Source organism: Pseudophryne corroboree, chromosome 5, assembly GCF_028390025.1.
Source record: "Pseudophryne corroboree isolate aPseCor3 chromosome 5, aPseCor3.hap2, whole genome shotgun sequence".
NCBI classification, from domain to species: domain Eukaryota; kingdom Metazoa; phylum Chordata; class Amphibia; order Anura; family Myobatrachidae; genus Pseudophryne; species Pseudophryne corroboree.
This window is the reverse complement of record NC_086448.1, coordinates 708229777-708254581: the sequence shown is the minus strand read 5'-3', so window position 1 is coordinate 708254581 and position 24805 is coordinate 708229777. Positions and strand designations below refer to the sequence as shown.

At 46.3% G+C, this 24805-nt stretch overlaps 1 protein-coding gene across 2 annotated transcripts in view; it reads left to right on the top strand.

The window, feature by feature from the left end:
• The window catches only part of UBE2W (ubiquitin conjugating enzyme E2 W), a 156145-nt gene that overhangs the window by 78615 nt on the left and 52725 nt on the right, over positions 1 to 24805 (top strand). For both annotated transcript variants that reach the window (XM_063923935.1, XM_063923936.1), the window contains exon 3: positions 20452 to 20554. In XM_063923935.1, the coding sequence (XP_063780005.1) occupies positions 20452 to 20554 (103 nt within the window). The remainder of the gene's footprint in view (positions 1 to 20451; positions 20555 to 24805) is intronic.

Sequence of the window (24805 nt, the reverse complement as noted above, 5' to 3'; positions counted from 1 at the left end):
AACCCTCTCCTCCCGCAGCCTATCCCTTATACCCCTTTCACATCTCCAATGCCGGATGCCACCCGGGAATTGGAAACTGGTCCTTCCCGGGTGGGATTCGGCATTGGAGACTCTCCTACCCCGTTCGCTGGCTTCCAGACATGACAATATGCTGGGTCGATTGCCGTAGCGGCGGGGGGGCGGAACCAGCGCTGGAGGTGAGCTCGTCTCCGCGCCGCGTCTCCCTATCTAGTAAACGAGTCCCAGGTCACATCGACCCGGGAATCCGTTTATGCAGCTACTGACCCGGTATTCAACCCGGAAATAACACTACTTATAACCCGGGTTGAGTTACCCTGGTCAGGCGACCTGGGAATTCGGACTTGGCGTTTTCACACCACACAGACCCGGGTCGATACCGGGTTATTTGTGCGGTGTGAAAGGGTGCCTATCCCTAACCCTCCCTGGGGGTGTCTGACCGTGACCCCCCCCCCCCCCCACCCTCCCCCCCATTCCTGCAGCCTAAATCTAATCCTCCCTGTGGGTGTATAACGCTAACCACCCCTCCCGCAGCAAACTAACCCTTTTGCCTATCCCACCTTGCAAAGAGTAGTGCAAATACCAAGTCTGCATGTTTCAACTTTTGTTTTTTCCATTGGTGGGCGTGAGCAGCACAGATTTGCTTTTAAAATAATGTTAAGCAAACTACAACTGCAAACTAATTGGTGGGGGGGGGGGGTATTCAATTGTTTATGCACTCCAAGGCGTGCCTTAACTCCTGTTTAAAGTGAGCCAGCAGCATGTGCGCTCACAATGCAGCACAATTGAATTGCCGATGCACGGTCCCGCAGGATTGGCATTCCGAGAAAACATAGTGGGTGCAGGAGGGCCGATACTGAGTACATGCCTCTTGGACCAATATAGTCAGTATCGGCTGGGGCACCCCGTGTGTATGCAGCTTTAGACAAGATTACACGCTCCATGTTTTGTTTGTAGAGAAGAGACATTCTCCTGGCTACTCTTTCAGGGCCTTACTTGTATGTCTTTCGCTGATGCCTCAGAGTGAGTATAGTATGCATTGCATTGTGAGAACGTGGTAACTGTGAAAGAACCTTGGAGAGCTGCATTCAGGCACTGGATCACAAGTTAGACAAACCGGATATATAAACAATTGATGAATATTCCAGCAGTAATACAGAAACTGAACTTTTGTGATGAATAGAAATAATGGTCTTTGGGGGGGTAAACTTAACAAACCTGCTAAAAAGTACAAATGGCAGGTTGCCCGCAGCAACCAGTCCGATTCTGGCTATCACTGCAGGGAATGTACTAGAATCTGGTGGCTTTGGGTTATACCTCCAGTTGCCCTCTTTGCCCATGTTTGCGTAAGCCCTCTGTGTGAGCATGGAATTCTCTTAACGCTTTCCTTGTGCTGCACATACAGCAGCCGTGTTTCCCCTCTGCCCTGTGTTTTGTGTTCAGCAGCCATTTGGAACAGGTTCTCCTATTATGCAACCACTCTTACCTTGCACAACTACAAAATAAGTTATTGAAGCTTTTAATACATCATACCTGCAATCATTAGCTTCAAATTGCTGCTTGTCTAAACGTGCACAAGGAGTTCCTTGGATAGCGTGTTGACAATAAAACCGCATGGCTTGTAAAAAATGTCAGTGGACATCCTAATTACACGCTGTTGCCTATTTTTTTTTTTTTTTTTTTTTTTAAGAATGATTTTAGATGATGTTTAATTGGAGATCGAGAACCAGAAAGTTCCTCTTCACTCCAGTCTGATGGGTTGTTAGCCCAATGCATGATGTAGACCAGTGGTTCTCAAACTGTGCTTAGGTACCCTGAGGTGCCTTGGATTTGTTGTCCAGGCCCAATTAAAATTATTTATGGTCAATGTAATAGGCCAAAACAGTGCTGGTGGCTGACAAATCCTAAAATATATGGACAAACAGAAGCAAATCCTGTCCCCCACCACACAATTAAAAACCTATGAATGACATGTAAACACAATTTACTTAATTTCATATTTCTTTATACATTTCTCAATAGGAAACTTTTGGCCTAGGGGTGCCATTAAGTGTTTTTTAATTCTCCAGGGTGCTGTGATTCATTAAAGTTTTGGAACAACTTATGTAGACATTTCTTTGACTTTGCAAATGATGACTGTATTCTGTCTGCACATCACACATCTGATTTAGGTGATAAAAGGATAACCTAGTATTTAACTTTGTTACTTACTGAACACCTTTATATTTATTACAGCACGTGGAGTTGACTCCTAAAATTGGGCTCTCTGTTGGTAATGGGAATAGGTATCCTTCAGAGTGTTGTAGGTAACTTTGTTACTGCAGAGTATGTGGTTAGCACACTCTGATCAAATGTGTTCTGTTTATAAATAATTGGTTTATTGGTTAACCGTTCTAGGGGCCCTATTTATTTGTCCATCCATTCTGCCCCATAAATAATGCGGATACAGCAGTTTAACATTTTTTTTTAAGACCATGTGTTAATATTATTATATAAAGTGCATCCTTGCTCCCAGCTAGTTAGTGGTTTAAAGTGATTAATGCAAAGCTGATTTATAAGTAATAGTCACTGTGCTGCAGCAATCTGTGAATAAAAAGTAGGTATACCAAACAAGCGCCTCTGATCACGGTGCAGGTGATATTCCTCCTGGCTAATTTCTCATAGATAGCCTTTTTTGGAGTGGATACAACCATACGCTTTAACCACGGAAACAGGCTTTGCCCTCCCGGCCGGTGCTCGTATTCTCGGCCTTATCTGGAGTCCGTGGGTAGATGAATGATCCAGCGCTCCCCTCCTGCAAGGGTATAGTACGGCCGACCAGCTGATATCTTTCCGTCCGCTGTAGTCTGTGGTTTGTAACCGGAGGTACTGACAGACGCGTTTCCCCGCCTACTAACAAGCATCGGCGGCTTCCTCAGTGTCATGATAATATTAACACATGTTTCATCAATCAGATTAACGGATTTATGGACAGAAGTATTATAAAAGCTAACACTCATCCATATGTTCCAGTATGAGGCTGGGAAGCTGTTGAGCAGCGTATCTTAGTTTGCCCTGACGAAGCTAAAGTGAAACGTGCACGTGGGCGTTTCAGAGCGGCGTTAGCACGCCGGCTCATTAACTATGTGTCCGCATTAACAAATGTGTGTGTGTGTGTGTAATGCCTAATACAATTCTGTGAAAATGATGTACAATATATGGAATATGCTCACAGTTAAGGGACTAGGAAGGGACCGATGCTCACTGCAATAGGTTATATCAATTTAGATCAGTTTAAACTGTGGGATCTGTATGCATAAAATGAGATAGTTTCAATCTCAGTATACTAGCACCAGCACATCTGATCTAATCAAGTTAGCTTACCATGCAGATACAATCTACTGGTATATGCTGTTAACCTTAATTAATGCAATACATGGACATACTTTATTGCAGGCTATGTTAAATCTGTACAATAGACGCACATAGGAACATAGCTTATTCTTATTTAGACAGCAAAAGGTGGAGCAGTATCCTTTAAAAGCAAATGCAACTACTCCTTGTAGGGTTGCATATGTAATTAATTGATATAGCAGATTATCTCTGATAAGGGAAATAGAATCCAACAGCTCCAGTTGTAACTGGTGCAACTATTATAATAACAGCATAAAAGTAATGGATTGTTGAAAAATTATATGAGATATATACAAATTAGCCCCCTATTTTTCGTATTAAATAAGTACGCAATTTCAGTATATTCATACCAGTATACCTGATTTAATTAAGCAAGCTTATTATGCAGTCATAACTGACTGGTACATGCTGTTTATTTCAATCAGCATAGCACATAAGCATATTTTAATGCAGGTGGCGGCAACTTTGTGTAATAAACACACATAGATATACAGCTTATCTCTATCTATATAACAATAAGCTCATATGGTGGAGCAGTATCTTTTAAAAGCAAACATAGTTATTTCCTGCAGGTTTGTTCCTGTAAAGAAGGGACACAGCAATTCATTCTTAAACATGGGAAATAGAAACCAACAGCTCCAATTGTAACTGTTGCAATGTTTATAACAACACCATAAATATTATGGATTGTTGCATAGAGGAGTTACATATAAGAGATACAAATGAGCTATTTTGCTGCATTAAACCAGCATAGTATTTAGGCTGTGGATATCTAGTGTAATCAACACAAATTGTAGACCGTTTCCATCTATTTAATTCAAATGCATATGGCACAGCTGCAATTTTGATATATAGTTGCCCCCTGCAAGATAGTCTGCATGATAAACAAATAGAGGAGTGTATATATGATTGATTAAGTTAAGTAGATACACATAGGGGTATATGCAATTGCGGTCGAATTCCCGAAATTGTCGAATTTCGGGTCATTTTCGACCAAAAAAAAAAATCGCCTATGCAATTCAGTGCTTTCCGACCAAAAAACGGACTTTCAAAATTCGACTTTTTGAAATTCGACTTTTTGCAAATTCGACTTTTCTGCAATGATACAAGTGCTGCAATTCGACCAAAGCATATTCAATTCAAGTTTGGAAATTCGACAGCAGTGCTTTTAGACAGCAAATTCGTCATTTTCAATCCGCCACACTTTGGAGGGTGAAAACAAATAAAAAAATTTTAAACATGTTTTTTTTGTGTTTTTTTGGGGGGGGAATAGCAGATCTATTTATATTAGAAGGGATTAGGTACTTTTTTTTTTTTTTTTTTGGAGGCACAAATATTATTTATATATTTTTTAAAATATTATTATTATTATTTTTTTTTTTTTATGCTGGAACGGTGAAATCATAAAAAAAAATGGCGTGGGGTCCCCCCTCCAAAGCATAACCAGCCTCGGGCTCTTCGAGCTTGATAAAGCTAAATATTTATCGTGTATATAACCCTTTATGAGGTCTAAGAACAATGTACGCTATCTACGTAAGAAGTACCGTAAGGGTACGCAAGTTGCGTATCGATCGCTTAGCCGTGATCGAGACGCTCAGGCGTCACGTTCACTCACGGCCAAGTGATCGCAGGCAGGCAGACTATTGGCTGTTGACTTATCGTAATGATTCGCTATAGCGTAGCAGCGCTCGGGACCACGAGGAGATCACCAGCGATGCAGACGCTCACAACGTTAAACCTTTATATCTATACATTTAGCAATGAAATACACAGCAAACCTTAATGTAGAGACAAAGTGTAAGTGCAACCTTGTGTAACCTGATTAACTACAAAGCTGCTTGAGTGTCACCGATGCTCAGGGAGTACTTAACACTATAAAGAATACGCAGATACCTGGGCTTAGGGTCCGAAACCTATTATGTGTATTATGACTATTATACTTGCAAAAGGAATCACAGTACAAAGCATACACTACAATATAACATAAACCAACTAACCAGATAACTACACAGGAAATACAATACAATACAATTCAAGTCTAATCAAGGAAAAATACGAGAGAAAGAGAAGAGAGGGAGAGAGAGAAATGGCTCACAGTAAGACAATATGATTACGGAGAGAACTTACGCACAAGGGGAACGATCGCATGCGCCTCGATATCCAGCTCCCGATTATCAGCAATGAGAACCGTTGAAGAGAGTGAAGTTGGATATGGTCGGCCTGCTATTTATGCCCCACACACAATACAATTCAATGGTCCCTACAATCTCATTGTTCATTGGACACAGGAATTCGGCTTCGCATTATAACAAAAGGTCATAGGTTGATTCATACAGGTGGGCTGTGACTATTTCCAACTGCTCAGGTGGGAGGGAAACTGGGTTTCCCGCCGCATGGGTAATAAAGTGCAAATAAAGTAAATGTTCATAAACTTCTTATGTCCATAACTATTCGCACGAGCGATTGATCTGCTTCAAACCAACACCGGAATATTTCTAATTAAATATTCTTCCGATGGATACTAAACACCACTGTATTACTCCTATCTGACCCTTCGTATCAAACAAAGAGGGATTCCTCTGTTCATAAACATTCTATATTAACCAAACTTTCAGAATCTATCAAAGGGACCATGATCTATAAAATACATTATTTGTGAAAAATATGTAACGATTGAGTCGCACGCTACGACTACACAAACTTTACCGTAAATACGCATACCGTGCACCAGCGGGTGCACGCAACAGCGGGTATGCGCCTTCACGGGAGAGCGCACGCATGCGCAGCGCGGACCAGTGTGAGGTGCAAATATGGCAGTGTGTATAGAGATATTTTTCTGACTTTGACAAGCTGGTCCTGGTTCTAAAAATGCGGGGGAAAAATTGACAGGGGATCCCCCGTATTTTTAAAACCAGCACCGGGCTCTGCGCCTGGTGCTGGTGCCAAAAATACGGGGGACAAAAAGAGTAGGTGTCCCCCGTATTTTTAACACCAGCATCGGGCTCCACTAGCTGGACAGATAATGCCACAGCCGGGGGTCACTTTTATGCCGTGCCCTGCGGCCGTGGCATTAAATATCCAACTAGTCACCCCTGGCCGGGGTACCCTGGGGGAGTGGGGACCCCTTCAATCAAGGGGTCCCCCCCCCCAGCCACCCAAGGGCCAGGGGTGAAGCCCGAGGCTGTCCCCCCCAATCCAATGGGCTGCGGATGGGGGGGCTGATAGCCTTTTGTGATAATAAAAAGATATTGTTTTTTCCAGTAGTACTACAAGTCCCAGCAAGCCTCCCCCGCAAGCTGGTACTTGGAGAACCACAAGTACCAGCATGCGGGAGAAAAACGGGCCCGCTGGTACCTGTAGTACTACTGGGAAAAAAATACCCAAATAAAAACAGGACACACACACCGTCGACAGTAAAACTCTATTTCATACGTCGACACACACATACTTACCTATGTTCACACGCCGACATCGGTCCTCTTCTCCATGTAGAATCCACGGATACCTGAAAAGAAAAGATCAATATACTCACCTCAGCCATGGTCCAGAGATAAATCCACGTACTTGGCAAAAAAACAAACCGAACACCCGCTCCATGCCGGACTGAAAGGGGTCCCATGCTGACACATGGGACACCTTTCCACGAATGAGACCTGTCAGTGACAGCTGTCACAGAAAGGTCTCTAAGCCAATCAGGAAGCGCAACTTCGTTGCGCTCACCTGATTGGCTGTGCGCTGTCTGTACTGTGACAGCACATCGCAAAGCCGCTCCATTACTTTCAATGGTGGGAACTTAGCGGCTAGCGGTAAGGTCACCCGCCGGTCAGCGGCTGACCGGCGGGTGACCCCACCGCTACCCGCAAAGTTCCCACCATTGAAAGTAATGGAGCGGCTTTGCGATGTGCTGTCACAGTACAGACAGCGCACAGCCAATCAGGTGAGCGCCACGGAAGTAGCGCTTCCTGATTGGCTGAAGGGACGTCAGTGACAGGAGTCACGTGATGTCCCGGCATTCGGGAGAAAGGGGTCTGATGTGAAAGTATTGGACCCCTTTCTAGTCCGGTATGGAGCGGGTTTTTGCGTGTTTTTTTTTTTAAACAAGTACGTGGATTTTACTCTCTGGACGTGGATTTATCTCTGGACGCTGGAAGGTGAGTATAATTTTTTCACAGGTACCCTCGGATCGTCGGAGACCGTGGCAGTCGGCGTGTCAACATAGGTAAGTATGTGTGTGTCGGTAGTGTGTAATAAAGTTTTACTATCAAGGTGTGTGTGTCCTGTTTTTATTTGGGTATTTTTTTCCCAGTAGTACTACAGGTACCAGCGGACCCGTTTTTCTCCCGCATGCTGGTACTTGTGGTTCTCCAAGTACCAGCTTGCGGGGGAGGCTTGCTGGGACTTGTAGTACTGCTGGAAAAAACAATATCTTTTTATTATCACAAAAGGCTATCAGCCCCCCCATCCGCAGCCCATTGGATGGGGGGGACAGCCTCGGGCTTCACCCCTGGCCCTTGGGTGGCTGGGGGGGGGACCCCTTGATTGAAGGGGTCCCCACTCCCCCAGGGTACCCCGGCCAGGGGTGACTAGTTGGATATTTAATGCCACGGCCGCAGGGCACGGCATAAAAGTGACCCCCGGCTGTGGCATTATCTGTCCAGCTAGTGGAGCCCGATGCTGGTGTTAAAAATACGGGGGACCTCTACTCTTTTTGTCCCCCGTATTTTTGGCACCAGCACCAGGCGCAGAGCCCGGTGCTGGTTTTAAAAATACGGGGGATCCCTGGCCAATTTTTCCCCTGCATTTTTAGAACCAGGACCAGCTCGATGAGCCCGAGGCTGGTTATGCTTTGGAGGGGGGACCCCACGCCATTTTTTTTTCCGGGTTTTTCACGTTTTTTTACCGTTTTTTAAAATCGCGGCAAAATCCGCCAAATCTGCCGATTTTCGCCCGCGACTCTGGCGAATCCGTTTTTCATTGAATATGGTGAATTCCGGAAGCCACCTTCCGGGATTCACCTGTCGAATTGAGTCGAATTAAAAAACGGCGAAAATTGCCGCGAATTCGACCGCAATTGCATATACCCAATAGTGAGAATTTACATATGAATTAATGTTGTCTATTTAAATCAGCACAAGATATAGATACACTCCGATGATATGTAAAATTGATCAATGAGAGCTCATAGGGTGGAACTGTATCCTTAAAGAGTGAATACTATTATCCCCTGTAGGATACAATATGTAATAAAATGGATGCAGTATTTCATTTTCAAAGAAGGTTATAGAACCCCTTAGCTCCAGGTGTAACTGTTGCAGTGTTGCAGGATAGATTCAGTCTGGTTCGGTCCCATGTACATGTGCAGAATTGTATATATATTGAACAAATATCCAATCGCAATATGATTATCGATTACAATATTATATTTGTTCATGATTTGATTTAATAGAGGCAACCCAATAAATTGAGGATTGATTTAAATAACCGATATTGTACGGTTCATCTTCAGATTATTGTGGTACACACCTAAGAATTATAAATTATATTAATACAATAAGGACACACAAGAGGATTTGATAATTTAATGTATTACACTTAGTTCTCATTATATGTAGTGTATGTGATTGCTGTCTTATTATTTTTCACGTTCTCAGGCATTTTTAACCATATGGAATTAAAAGTTATATTTTAAATATACACACTCTTCTCTTGAAAGTGCGCCAACAAAGAGACAATCCTTTTCCTTTCAGTACTTCTCAGCGTATCTGAGTACAATTGATACATTGTTGGACACAAGTTATATACAGAGTATCCGGCTTATTGGAAATATATTTCTCTGACGTCCTAAGTGGATGCTGGGGACTCCGTCAGGACCATGGGGAATAGCGGCTCCGCAGGAGACAGGGCACAAAATTAAAAGTTTGACCACTAGGTGGTGTGCACTGGCTCCTCCCCCTATGACCCTCCTCCAAGCCTCAGTTAGATTTTTGTGCCCGGCCGAGAAGGGTGCAATCTAGGTGGCTCTCCTAAAGAGTTGCTTAGAATAAAAGTTTGTTAGGTTTTTTTATTTTCAGTGAGTCCTGCTGGCAACAGGCTCACTGCAACGCGGGACTAAGGGGAGAAGAAGCGAACTCACCTGCGTGCAGGATGGATTGGGCTTCTTAGGCTACTGGACACTAGCTCCAGAGGGACGATCACAGGTACAGCCTGGATGGGTCACCGGAGCCGCGCCGCCGTCCCCCTTACAGATGCTGAAGTGAGAAGAGGTCCAGAAATCGGCGGCTGAAGACTTTCCAGTCTTCTTAAGGTAGCGCACAGCACTGCAGCTGTGCGCCATTGCTCTCAGCACACTTCACACCGCGGTCACTGAGGGAGCAGGGCGCTGGGGGGGGGCGCCCTGGGCAGCAATGAGATTACCTATACTGGCTAAAAATACATCACATATAGCCCCTGGGCTATATGGATGTATTTAACCCCTGCCAGGATTTCAGAAAAACCCGGGAGAAGAGCCCGCCGAAAAGGGGGCGGGGCCTATCTCCTCAGCACACAGCGCCATTTTTCCCACACAGCTCCGCTGGTAGGAAGGCTCCCAAGCTCTCCCCTGCACTGCACTACAGAAACAGGGTAAAATCAGAGAGGGGGGGCACTTATTTGGCGATATTCATAATATTTACGCTGCTATAAGGGGAACACACTTATTTAAGGTTGTCCCTATATATTTATAGCGCTTGGGTGTGTGCTGGCAAACTCTCCCTCTGTCTCCCCAAAGGGCTAGTGGGGTCCTGTCTTCTATCAGAGCATTCCCTGTGTGTCTGCTGTGTGTCGGTACGTGTGTGTCGACATGTATGAGGACGATGTTGGTGTGGAGGCGGAGCAATTGCCTGTAGTGGTGATGTCACCCCCTAGGGAGTCGACACCGGAATGGATGGCTTTGTTTATGGAATTACGTGATAATGTCGGCACGCTGCAGAAGTCGGTTGACGACATGAGACGGCCGGCAAACCAATTAGTACCTGTCCAGGCGTCTCAGACACCGTCAGGGGCTTTAAAACGCCCATTACCTCAGTCGGTCGATACGGACACCGACACGGCCACTGACTCCAGTGTCGACGGTGAAGAAATAAACGTATTTTCCAGTAGGGCCACTCGTTACATGATCACGGCAATGAAGGAGGCTTTACATATTTCTGATACTGCAAGTACCACAAAAAGGGGTATTATGTGGGGTGTGAAAAAACTACCTGTAGTTTTTCCTGAATCAGATGAATTGAATGAAGTGTGTGATGAAGCGTGGGTTAACCCCGATAAAAAACTGCTAATTTCAAAGAAGTTATTGGCATTATACCCTTTCCCGCCAGAGGTTAGGGCGCGCTGGGAAACACCCCCTAGGGTAGATAAGGCGCTCACACGCTTATCAAAACAAGTGGCGTTACCGTCCCCAGAAACGGCCGCCCTCAAAGACCCAGCTGATAGGAGGCTGGAAAATACCCTAAAAAGTATATACACACATACTGGTGTTATACTGCGACCAGCTATCGCATCAGCATGGATGTGCAGTGCTGGGGTGGCTTGGTCGGAGTCACTGACTGAAAATATTGATACCCTGGATAGGGACAGTATTTTATTGACTATAGAGCATTTAAAGGATGCATTCCTTTATATGCGAGATGCACAGAGGGATATTTGCACTCTGGCATCAAGAGTAAGTGCGCTGTCCATCTCTGCCAGAAGAAGTTTATGGACGCGACAGTGGTCAGGTGATGCGGATTCCAAGCGGCATATGGAAGTATTGCCGTATAAAGGGGAGGAGTTATTTGGGGTCGGTCTATCGGACTTGGTGGCCACGGCAACAGCCGGAAAATCCACCTTTTTACCTCCGGTTACCTCCCAGCAGAAAAAGACACCGTCTTTTCAGCCGCAGCCTTTTCGTTCCCATAAGAATAAGCGGGCAAAGGGCATTCATATCTGCCCCGAGGCAAAGGAAAGGGTAAGAGACTGCAGCAAGCAGCTCCCTCTCAGGAGCAGAAGCCCTCCCCCGCTTCTGCAAAGTTCTCAGCATGACGCTGGGGCCTTACAAGCGGACTCTGGTGCGGTGGGGGGTCGCCTCAAGAATTTCAGCGCGCAGTGGGCTCACTCGCAAGTGGACCCCTGGATCCTGCAGGTAGTATCTCAGGGTTACAGGTTGGAATTCGAGACGTCTCCCCCTCGCCGGTTCCTGAAGTCTGCTTTACCAACGTCTCCCTCCGACAGGGAGACGGTATTGGAAGCCATTCACAAGCTGTATTCTCAGCAGGTGATAGTCAAGGTACCCCTTCTACAACAAGGAAAGGGGTATTATTCCACGCTGTTTGTGGTACCGAAGCCGGACGGCTCGGTAAGACCTATTCTAAATCTGAAGGCTTTGAACATGTACATACAAAAGTTCAAGTTCAAGATGGAGTCACTCAGAGCAGTGATAGCGAATCTGGAAGAAGGGGACTTTATGGTGTCCTTGGACATCAAGGATGCTTACCTCCATGTCCCAATTTGCCCTTCACACCAAGGGTACCTCAGGTTCGTGGTACAAAACTGTCATTATCAGTTTCAGACGCTGCCGTTTGGATTGTCCACGGCACCCCGGGTCTTTACCAAGGTAATGGCCGAAATGATGATTCTTCTTCGAAGAAAAGGCGTATTAATTATCCCTTACTTGGACGATCTCCTGATAAGGGCAAGATCCAGAGAACAGTTAGAGGCCGGTGTAGCACTAACCCAAGTAGTGCTGCAGCAGCACGGGTGGATTCTAAATTTTCCAAAATCCCAGCTAAGCCCGACGACACGTCTGCTGTTCCTAGGGATGATTCTGGACACTGTTCAGAAAAAGGTGTTTCTTCCGGAGGAGAAAGCCAGGGAGTTATCCGAACTTGTCAGGAACCTCCTAAAACCAGGAAAAGTGTCTGTGCATCATTGCACAAGAGTCCTGGGAAAAATGGTGGCTTCTTACGAAGCGATTCCATTCGGCAGATTCCACGCACGAATTTTTCAGTGGGATCTGCTGGACAAATGGTCCGGATCGCATCTGCAGATGCATCAGCGGATAACCTTGTCTCCGAGGACAAGGGTGTCTCTGCTGTGGTGGTTGCAGAGTGCTCATCTGTTAGAGGGCCGCAGATTCGGAATACAGGACTGGGTCCTGGTGACCACAGATGCCAGTCTGAGAGGCTGGGGAGCAGTCACACAGGGAAGAAACTTCCAGGGCATGTGGTCAAGCCTGGAGACGTCTCTTCACATAAATATACTGGAGCTAAGAGCGATCTACAATGCTCTAAGCCTGGCAAAACCTCTGCTTCAGGGTCAGCCGGTGTTAATCCAGTCGGACAACATTACGGCAGTCGCCCACGTAAACAGACAGGGCGGCACAAGAAGCAGGGGGGCAATGGCAGAAGCTGCGAGGATTCTTCGCTGGGCGGAAAATCATGTGATAGCACTGTCAGCAGTGTTCATTCCGGGAGTGGACAACTGGGAAGCAGACTTCCTCAGCAGACACGACCTTCACCCGGGAGAGTGGGGACTTCATCCAGAAGTCTTCCACATGCTTACGATCCGTTGGGAAAAACCAGTGGTGGACATGATGGCGTCACGCCTCAACAAAAAACTGGACAGGTATTGCGCCAGGTCAAGAGATCCTCAGGCAATAGCTGTGGACGCCCTGGTAACACCATGGGTGTTCCGGTCAGTGTATGTGTTCCCTCCTCTGCCTCTCATACCCAAGGTACTGAGAATTATACGGCAAAGGGGAGTAAGAACGATGCTCGTGGCTCCGGATTGGCCAAGAAGGACTTGGTACCCGGAACTTCAGGAGATGCTCACGGAAGATCCGTGGCCCCTACCTCTAAGAAGGGACCTGCTTCAGCAGGGTCCTTGTCTATTCCAAGACTTACCGCGGCTGCGTTTGACGGCATGGCGGTTGAACGCCGGATCCTGAAGGAAAAAGGCATTCCGGAAGAAGTCATTCCTACCCTGATTAAAGCCAGGAAGGAAGTGACCGCACAGCATTATCACCGCATTTGGAGAAAATATGTTGCGTGGTGTGAGGCCAGGAGGGCCCCGACGGAGGAATTTCAACTCGGTCGATTCCTACATTTCCTGCAAACAGGATTGTCTATGGGCCTCAAATTGGGGTCCATTAAGGTTCAAATATCGGCCCTGTCGATTTTCTTCCAGAAAGAATTGGCTTCAGTTCCTGAAGTCCAAACTTTTGTCAAAGGAGTACTACATATACAGCCCCCGGTTGTGCCTCCAGTGGCACCGTGGGATCTCAATGTAGTTTTGGAATTCCTCAAATCCCATTGGTTTGAGCCACTTAAATCGGTGGATTTTAAATATCTTACATGGAAAGTGACCATGCTACTGGCCCTGGCTTCGGCCAGGAGAGTGTCAGAGTTGGCGGCTTTATCGTACAAAAGCCCATATCTGATTTTCCATTCGGACAGGGCAGAACTGCGGACGCGTCCTCAGTTTCTCCCTAAGGTGGTATCAGCGTTTCACCTGAACCAACCTATTGTGGTGCCTGCGGCTTCTAGCGGCTTGGAGGACTCCAAGTTGTTGGACGTTGTCAGAGCCTTAAAAATATACATTTCAAGGACGGCTGGAGTCAGAAAGTCTGACTCGCTGTTTATACTGTATGCACCCAACAAGCTGGGTGCTCCTGCGTCTAAGCAGACGATTGCTCGTTGGATTTGTAGCACAATTCAACTTGCGCATTCTGTGGCAGGCCTGCCACAGCCAAAATCTGTGAATGCCCACTCCACAAGGAAGGTGGGCTCATCTTGGGCGGCTGCCCGAGGGGTCTCGGCATTACAACTCTGCCGAGCAGCTACGTGGTCAGGGGAGAACACGTTTGTAAAATTCTACAAATTTGATACCCTGGCTAAGGAGGACCTGGAGTTCTCTCATTCGGTGCTGCAGAGTCATCCGCACTCTCCCGCCCGTTTGGGAGCTTTGGTATAATCCCCATGGTCCTGACGGAGTCCCCAGCATCCACTTAGGACGTCAGAGAAAATAAGAATTTACTTACCGATAATTCTATTTCTCGTAGTCCGTAGTGGATGCTGGGCGCCCATCCCAAGTGCGGATTGTCTGCAATACTTGTACATAGTTATTATTACAAAAATCGGGTTATTATTGTTGGAAGCCATCGTTTCAGAGGCTCCTCTGTTATCATGCTGTTAACTGGGTTCAGATCACAAGTTGTACAGTGTGATTGGTGTGGCTGGTATGAGTCTTACCCGGGATTCAAAATCCTTCCTTATTGTGTACGCTCGTCCGGGCACAGTATCCTAACTGAGGCTTGGAGGAGGGTCATAGGGGGAGGAGCCAGTGCACACCACCTAGTGGTCAAACTTTTAATTTTGTGCCCTGTCTCCTGCGGAGCCGCTATTCCCCATAGTCCTGACGGAGTCCCCAGCATCCACTACTGACTACGAGAAATAGAATTATCGGTAAGTAAATTCTTATTTTTTCTGGATATTTGAGGAATAAGGAAAATAATCCATATAAGTGGGACGGTTATACCTGCATATGCATGGAATCAATTTGATTATAATCAGTGATTTATTGGTTTTTAGGATTTTACGGTCATATTGATATTTTTAATATATGTTTATGTACTGCCGGCCGGCATTAAGTTCAGAGTTATTTGAATTGTAAAAATAAAAATCCACTTTGGATGTGAATAGCGCTCTCTCGTTTGTGTTTTCCAAACTATTGCTCACTGGATCTGTTACACGATTCAGCAGGCTCATTCTGCGGCTGGATTGCCGCTGCCAAAATCAGTTAAGGCCCATTCCACTAGGAAGGTGGGCTCTTCTTGGGCGGCTGCCCGAGGGGTCTCGGCATTACAGCTTTGCCGAGCGGCTACTTGGTCAGGTTCAAACACTTTTGCAAAGTTCTACAAGTTTGATATCCTGGCTGAGGAGGACCTTGTGTTTGCTCAATCGGTGCTGCAAAGTCATCCGCACTCTCCCGTCCGTTTGGGAGCTTTGGTATAATCCCCATGGTCCTTACGGAGTCCCCAGCATCCACTAGGACGTTAGAGAAAATAAGATTTTACTTACCGGTAAATCTATTTCTCGTAGTCCGTAGTGGATGCTGGGCGCCCGTCCCAAGTGCGGACTTCTTCTGCAATGCTTGTATATAGTTATTGCTTCAATAAGGGTTATGTTATGGTTTCATCAGGGTTGGACCTGATGCTCTGTTGTTGTCATACTATTGACTGGTTGTTATAAACTCCTGTTATACGGTGTGATTGGTGTGGCTGGTATGAATCTTGCCCTGGATTACCAAAATCCTTTCCTTGTACTGTCAGCTCTTCTGGGCACAGTTTCTCTAACTGAGGTCTGGAGGAGGGACATAGAGGGAGGAGCCAGAGCACACCAGAACCTAAATTCTTTCTTAAAGTGCCCATGTCTCCTGCGGAGCCCGTCTATCCCCATGGTCCTTACGGAGTCCCCAGCATCCACTACGGACTACGAGAAATAGATTTACTGGTAAGTAAAATCTTATTTTCTTTTAGACTTTGCGTATTTGTTGAATTGCAGATGCAATGAGAAGCCGCTCACAGTGTACTGAAGATGCTAGTCTGCTACTTTAATCACAAAGAAATTGGTTTAACACACGTACAAAGCTGCAGATAAAGCACAACGTAACTCTGCGTGAGGAAAAGCCCTGGCTCTTGTATAGAAGCCCTGTTAACACTGATTCAGATATGGACACCGTGGCACAGCCGCTGTACGAAAATATGCTAATGCCGCTAGAGACTTGTGTAAATAGACGCCTCCTGCCGGCTTCTCTGATCCGCTGCTGCATCCGAAGACACTGTATCAGATCATCAGGTTACTCAGGATGGCCCAGTGTTTTCATGCTGCTGGGGCAGGACGTAGCTACTGGCCTCGGCATGCCCAGAATGCTGGGCCAACAAGCCCCTGTTTTCAGAAACGCTGGCTGAACGCACCCCTTCCCCGCCTCGAAACGGCCACAGGATGCGGATGCTGCGGCTTAGAGGGCACTGTGTGGGATGACGCAGGACCCGATCTGCACATATAGACTGTAGTACTACAGGTTGAGTATCCCATATCCAAATATTCCGAAATACGGAATATTCCGAAATACTGACTTTTTTGAGTGAGAGAGTGAAACCTTTGTTTTCTGATGGCTCAATGTACACAAATTTTGTTTAATACACAAAGTTATTAAAAATATTGTATTAAATGACCTTCAGGCTGTGTGTATAAGGTGTATATGATACATAAATGAATTGTGTGAATGTAAACACACTTTGTTTAATGCACAAAGTTATAAAAAATATTAGCTAAAATTGGCTAAAATGACATTCAGGCTGTGTGTATAAGGTGTATATGTAACATAAATACATTCTGTGCTTAGACTTAGGTCCCATCACCTTGATATCTCATTATGGTATGCAATTATTCCAAAATACGGAAAAATCCGATATCCAAAATACCTCTGGTCCCAAGCATTTTGGATAAGGGATACTCATCCTATACAAGCATATGTTGCACCTCAAATTAATCTGTAAGCTAGCAGTGGTGTTTGTTGCTCACAGTTGTTGTTTTATGTGAATAAGACAAACATTTAAAGCAAGAAAGAGACTTGGAGAGGCCGAGTCGCACTGTACCTGGCACACAGAGTGGTTATTTGGCGTGACTGAAGCTACAATAAGAAAGGACACATCTGTGGGTGGTTTTGATTGTATCGCATAACAAAGTCTATTCATTGCTCACAGGGAAATGACCTATTTAGTCAGCTTTTCACTATATTCTCTTTCTCTAGTACCATACACACATTACATCGAAAGCATTAAACATTCTGGAAGGTATAAGCTTAGAATGCATTTTTCGTTATACCACAAATTCTAGTAATTATCTTTCTTTACAGGTATTAATCTTGCATTACTCATCCAAGTAATTATCATCCTTTGTAAGGGTAATTAAAAGTCCTTAGAACACTTATATACCGCTGAATACCAATAACTAGAACAGTTTTGAAAGGAATTTTGCATGCTTTTATTTAAGACCCTTTCCCATGTTGTTGGAATAAGACCAGAATCAAGAAGCTTTGTGCTGCTGACGTTTGCTAGTCCTGTAGCAACTCATTTCAATGTCATCCTGGCCGTCTTTTACTGATTTACACTTGTGACCTGAATAAATGTAAGATACACTGTAGGTGTTGTCCTTCCCTCTACGGTCTCCCAGGTGACTGGATAAGCAACCACACCTAAAGCAAAGTCTTCAGTTTGCTATTTCTTGCGGTAGCTGGAAACCACAGACCAAATCGGCCTCAATTCGCCTGTTTGGGGAGGCTCCGCCAGCTGCTGAAATAGGCGATGACTGTTACAATTGTATTGATCCTAATAGTAATATATTCTGGTCCAATATAGTCCACAACCAGCTGTTGTTGTAGCCTAGTTCAGATTCACTAATGGGGCCTTTTATACTACAACTGTTTGACTAGTCTACTGTATATTGAAAATCTGGCAAAACACTTGGAGATCAACACTTGCTCCATTGAGGCTTTCTCACCTCTGTGCTGAGCCTATTTTGGCACTTTTTAGGCTAGTCAGATTCCAAAAACGGATATCAGTCGTTTGTGTATGCAGTAACCACACACATACCAAGAATTTCCATTAGTTTGCTCATACCTCTTGACACAGCAAAGACATTCTACACAAATTGGTAGTGCAAGAAAATCCTGTAGGTGCCAGGAATGTGGAACATGAGCCACTATTAGCATCCACGAAAAGCAATAGCATCCACATTTATGCCAGGACTCAAGGTTTCCCAGCAGAACTTTGGCCAGAGCATCACACTGCCTCCGCCGGCTTTAGCTTCTTCCCATAGGGCATCCTGGTGCCATCTCTTCCCCAGGTAAACCGTGCACACATATCTGTCCAGACGTAAAACGACAGCATGATCATTTAGACCAGGCTCACTTCTTCCATTGCTCCATGGTCAATTTCTGATGCTTTCGTTGGAGGACAGGCGTCAGCTTGGGCACTTTGACCGGTCTGCAGCTGTGAGACTCCATGAGTTCTGACACCTTTCTATCATAGCCAGCGTTAACTTTTTAGCAGTTTGTGGTACAGTAGCTCTTCTGTGTATCGGCTCTTGCCAAAGTTTCTCCGATCCTTGCACTTTTTTTCCTGCTTCCAACACACATTCAAGAACTGAGTGTTCACTTTAATATATCCCACCCCTTTACAGGTGCTATTTTAACAAGATAATCAATGTTATTCACTTCACCTGTAGGTCGTTTTAAAATTATAGCTGATGGGTGTATGTGTGTTCGCATGTGTATATTCAGTACTGTGCAAAAGTTTTAGGCAGGCGTGGAAAAAATGCTGCAAAGTAAGAAAGCTTTCAAAAATAGAATTGTTAATTGTTTTATTTTTATCAATTAAAATGCAAGTGAATGAACTAAAGAGACATCTAAATTAAACAGCATCAATTCGTCTAGGTACACTTGCACACAGTTTTTCTCTGACGTCCTAAGTGGATGCTGGGGACTCCGTAAGGACCATGGGGAATAGCGGCTCCGCAGGAGACAGGGCACAAAAGTAAAAGCTTTAGGATCAGGTGGTGTGCACTGGCTCCTCCCCCTATGACCCTCCTCCAAGCCCCAGTTAGGTTTTTGTGCCCGGCCGAGAAGGGTGCAATCTAGGTGGCTCTCCTAAAGAGCTGCTTAGAGTAAAAGTTTTGTTAGGTTTTTTATTTTCAGTGAGTCCTGCTGGCAACAGGCTCACTGCAACGCGGGACTTAGGGGAGAAGAAGTGAACTCACCTGCGTGCAGGATGGATTGGCTTCTTAGGCTACTGGACACTAGCTCCAGAGGGACGATCACAGGTACAGCCTGGATGGGTCACCGGAGCCGCGCCGCCGGCCCCCTTGCAGATGCTGAAGAAAGAAGAGGTCCAGAAATTGGCGGCTGAAGACATCCCTGTCTTCTTAAGGTAGCGCACAGCACGGCAGCTGTGCGCCATTGCTCTCAGCACACTTCACACCAACGGTCACTGAGGGTGCAGGGCGCCGGGGGGGGGCGCCCTGGGCAGCAATGAAAGTACCTATGCTGGCTAAAAATACATCACATATAGCCTCTGGGGCTATATGGATGTATTTAACCCCTGCCAGGTTGTCAGAAAAACCGGGAGAAGAAGCCCGCCGAAAAGGGGGCGGGGCCTATTCTCCTCAGCACACAGCGCCATTTTCCTACACAGCTCCGCTGCTAGGAAGGCTCCCAGGCTCTCCCCTGCACTGCACTACAGAAACAGGGTTAAAACAGAACTCTGCAGGGAGGTTGTTCCCAACGTCTTTGAGAACTAACCACAGATCTTCTGTGGATGTAGGCTTGCTCAAATCCATTTGTCTCTTCATGTAATCCCAGACAGACTAGAACTAGATGATGTTTAGACTCTGTCCTTCTTTATGCTGAAGATAGTTCTTAATGACATTGGCTGTGCGTTTGGGGTCATTGTCCTGCTGCAGAATACATTTGGAGCCAATAAGACTCCTCCTTAATGGTACAGCATGATGGATAATTACCTGCCTGTATTTCTCAGTAGCTAAACGTGGTGGGTAAACCCCTGCTAATTGAATCTCCCTGTAGCTGATTTCATTTTCCCCAAAGCATTTTTTTAGATTATTTGATCTGCACATCCCTGTGACTCAAGTACTTTGTACACAGATTTCATTTTCAGAAAAAAATGTTTTATCTCAAGATTGTGCTGCCTATTGCAAGATTTTCACACTGTTAGCGGTGTACCTTTTTATGTAAGTCCCATTGAACCCTGCCTTTTTTAAAACCTATTGTGTGACGGACTATCTTGTGGTACCTAAAAATAAATGTAGCATCAAACATGAAAGTCCTAAACATTTTTCTTGTAAACTGAAATTGTGGAAACTTCATCTAATCTTCAATCCCTCTTCTTGTTTTATAAGTCTGTGTATCTTTTTATATGGTAAGATGGAACTTGTCTTTATCGCTTTCCAGGTGGATTGTAGATATGGAAGGCGCCCCAGGAACATTATATGAAGGAGAAAAGTTCCAGCTTTTATTTAAGTTCGGCAGTCGATATCCTTTTGATTCTCCTCAGGTAACCTCTCCCATTCACATGTTCAAACTTGATTTCAAATGTATGGTCACAGAAGTGACTAGAGGTAATACATGCTTTTCTATTAATTATACTTGTCTGATTCTCCAAAATCCTATTTTGTGTGGATTTTTTTTTTTCATTTACAAAAAGCAAGTGATTATTTATTGATATTCACTTGTTTTCTCTTATGTCCTAGAGAATGCTGGGGTCCACATTAGTACCATGGGTATAGACGGGTCCACTAGGAGCCATTGGCACTTTAAGAGTTTGAGTGTGTGGGCTGGCTCCTCCCTCTATGCCCATCCTACCAGACCCAGTTTAGAAAATGTGCCCGGAGGAGCCGGTCACAGCTAGGGGAGCTCTACAGAGATTCTTTAGTAAAAGTTTATTTTAGAGTTTATTATTTTACAGGGAGGTTGCTGGCAACAGCCTCCCTGCTTAATGGGACTAGGGGGGGGAGAGTATTGTGCGCCCTGCGGGGTCTGAACCACTATCTTCACTGACAGGACACTGAGCTCCTGAGGGGATCGAACGTTCCCCGCCACAGGGGATCGCTCACCCCGGCAGCATGCCGCCACCCCCTTACAGAGCCAGAAGATCAGAAGAGGCGAGATATGACGGCACAAGGTTAGGAGCTCAGCTCTAAGCTGCTGTGCTCCGGGAAGGCTCAGCGGCACACAGTGTTGACGCTTTTAGGGGTGTCCTGAGCCAGCAACTTAATACTCTACACTGGTCACAGACGCTTACTGGAGACTGAATCCCCAGGCTGGCGTCACAATCCTCCGTACTCAGACGCTCAACAGGGGACGGAATCCCCCGCCGTGCGACGGAGTCCTCAGGCCAGTATAAAGAATTTGTGCAGGAAGACGCGCCATCTTCAAGGGGCAGAGCTTCTCCTCAGGGCGGACCCAGCAGCGTTCAGCGCCATTTTCCTGCCTGCAGTTCCTGTACACAGACGCTGACAGAGCTGTCCCTCCAAGCAACTCCAGCTATCCTGTGCGGTACCAGGGGGTTGTAGAAGGGAGGGGAGGCGGTGAATTAGATCTGTGCAACTTTTACAGTACACGGTGGGCGCTGATAAGGGGATCAGTACGTAATCCCGCTGGACGGGATCCCGGCGGTCGAAATCCCGACGCCGGAATCCCGACCGCACAATCCCGACAGGGGTGGCGAGCGGAACGCAGCCCCTTGCGGGCTCGCTTCGCTCGCCACGCTGCGGGCACGGTGCCTCGCTGCGCTCGGCACACTATTATATTCTCCCTCTATGGGTGTCGTGGACACCCACGGAGGGAGAATATGTCGGGATTGTGGCGGTCGGGATTCCTGCGTCGGTATTTCGACCGCCGGGATCCCGTCCAGCGGGATGTTGACCGCCTCCCCTGATGATAGGTGTCCTTAACAGCGCTGTGAGTGGGTTGGCTCTGATCTCTGTGTCTCTCTTGCCATTCTCAGGGGGGAAACTCTGCCTAACCTACCCTGTGTGTGTGGAGTGTTTGGGGCCTCCAGTCAGCTATGTCCAGGGACCCTGGTCATATGCAGCTGAGGACATGTCCTTTCAGGATGATCTCATTCCATGTAATCAGGATTGCACTGTTGTAGTGCAGATACCAGCAAGGGAGCCGGAGTGGTTATCCTCTATCAAAACTATGATTTCTCAGATTTCTGCTAGGGTTGCTCAGAATGAATCTGCAACTCAGGTTTTACAGAAGTCTATGGCTGTGTGGTCTGGTTCTGTTACCTCAGGCCCCCCTCTGTTGGTTCCCACAAATGTGCTCTTGCTCAGATCATGCAAGAAGACACGGATACTGACTCTGACACGGCAGACGGTGATGGGGACGTACTCAGGGGGGCCGCATCTCTTGCAAAAGGGGTGAAGTTGATGATAGAGACTATTAGAGATGTGTTGAATATTACTGACACAACACCTGAACAGGTTGAGGAGGCTTACTTCACTGACAATAAGAAAGCCTCGCTAACCTTCCCTGCGTCCATGAATGCTATATTTGAAAAAGCATGGGAAAATCCAGAGAAAAAATTCCAGATCCCTAGGAGGTTTCTGGTTGCTTTCTCCTTCCCAGAGAAGGATAGAAAGAAATGGGAAAACCCACCCATAGTTGATGCGTCTGTATCCAGACTCTCAAAAAAGGTGGTTTTACCTGTCCCAGGATCAACCGCCTTAAAGGCGCCGGCTGATCGCAAGATTGATACTACGCTCAAGTCCATATACACGGCTTCAGGGGCGATACTCCGTCCTACTATTGCCTGTGCATGGATTTCCAAAGCTATAGGAAAGTGGTCAGGCAAGTTACTTGAGGATTTGGATAAGTGTTTGGATAAGTTAGATAAGAGTGAAATTGAATTGTTTCTCCGTAACATTCAGAATTCTGCAAGTTTTATGGTGGAATCCATGAAAGACCTGGGTTCAATGGCTGCAGGAATTTCTTCCATATCTGTCTCAGCTCGTTGAGGACTGTGGCTGCGCCAGTGGTCTGCCGACGCGGAATCCAGGAGAGGTGTGGAGACCCTACCCTACACAGGTCAGGCTCTCTTTGGGAAAGCATTGGATGCATGAATCTCCACGGCTACAGCGGGTAAGTTCCCTTTTCTTCCCTCAGCAGCTCCTGCTACGAAGAAACCTTTTTCCTCACCTGCATCTCAGTCCTTTCAGGTTTCTAAACCAAGAAAAACCAAACCGGCCAACACCTTCTTTAGAGAGGGCCGACCAAAATCCAAGAAAACTGCTGCAGCAGGTTTCCAAGAACAGAAGCCTGTTTCAGGTGCGCCAAAGTCCTCCGCATAACGGTGGACAGCGCAGCCTGGAAGTAGGGCTGAGACTCAGACATTTCAGTCACGTCTGGGTGTCGTCCGGCCTGGACCCCTGGGTACTAGATATTGTGTCCCAGGGGTACCGGCTGGAATTTCAAGATCTCCCTCCTCATCGGTTCTTCACATCGGGCTTGCCAGCTTTGCCACCTCATCTGCAAAACAGAGGTTACTATTCAAACCTTTTTGTGGTACCGAAACCGGATGGTTCGGTCAGGCCCATTCTGAACTTAAAATCACTAAACCCCTTTCTGAGGGAGTACAAGTTCAAAATGGAGTCTCTAAAGGCAGTGATATCAGTTCTGGAAGAGGGGGAATTCCTGGTATCCCTGGATATTAAGGATGCGTACCTCCACATTCCTATTTTTCTGCCGCATCAAGCTTATCTCTGATTCACTCTGTTGGACTGTCATTTTCAGTTCCAGGCCCTGCCATTCGGCCTCTCCACAGCACCAAGGGTTTTCACCAAGGTGATGGTGGAAATGATGGTTCTCCTCCGCAGACGGGGTGAACATAATTCCGTATCTGGACGATCTGCTGATAAAGGCATCATCCAAGGAGAAGCTGTTTCAGTCAATAGCTCTCACGAACCAGCTTCTCAAGGAACATGGTTGGATCTTGAATATCCCAAAATCACATTTGGAAACCAACCAGGAGGTTGTCCTTTCTGGAAATGATCCTCGACACGGAGGTGCAGAGGGTGTTTCTTCCAGAGGAAAAAGCGTTGGTGATGCAATCAATGGTCCGGGATGTCCTGAAGCCAGCCCGGGTGTCTGTTCATCAGTGCATTCACCTTCTGGGGAAGATGGTGCCCTCTTACGAGGCTCTGCAATATGGGGGGTTTCACGCTCGGTCCTTCCAGCTGGATATTCTGGACAAGTGGTTGGGATCCCATCTACACATGCACCAGAGAATACGTCATACGTCTGTCGCCAAAGGCCAGGATTTCACTCCTCTGGTGGCTGCAATTACCTCACCTTCTGGAGCTCCGCAGGTTTGGGATTCAGGACTGGATCCTTCTAACCACGGATGCAAGTCTCCAGGGCTGGGGCGCAGTCACTCGAGGGGAAACCTTCCAAGGAAGGTGGTCAAGTCTGGAAGCCGGCCTGCCAATAAACATTCTGGAACTAAGAGCTGTATACAACGGTCTTCTCCAAGCGGCTCATTTTCTGAGAAATCGGGCTGTTCAAGTACAGTCGGACAACGTAACAACAGTGGCTTACCTAAACCGACAAGGCGGAACGAAGAGCAGAGCTGCAATGTCAGAGGTAACAAGAATCATCCTCTGGGCAGAAAAACATGCGTTGGCGCTGTCAGCAATTTTCATTCCGGGAGTAGACAACTGGGAAGCGGACTGCCTCAGCAGACACGATCTCCATCCAGGGGAGTGGGGTCTCCATCAGGAGGTGTTCAAGGAGGTAACAGACC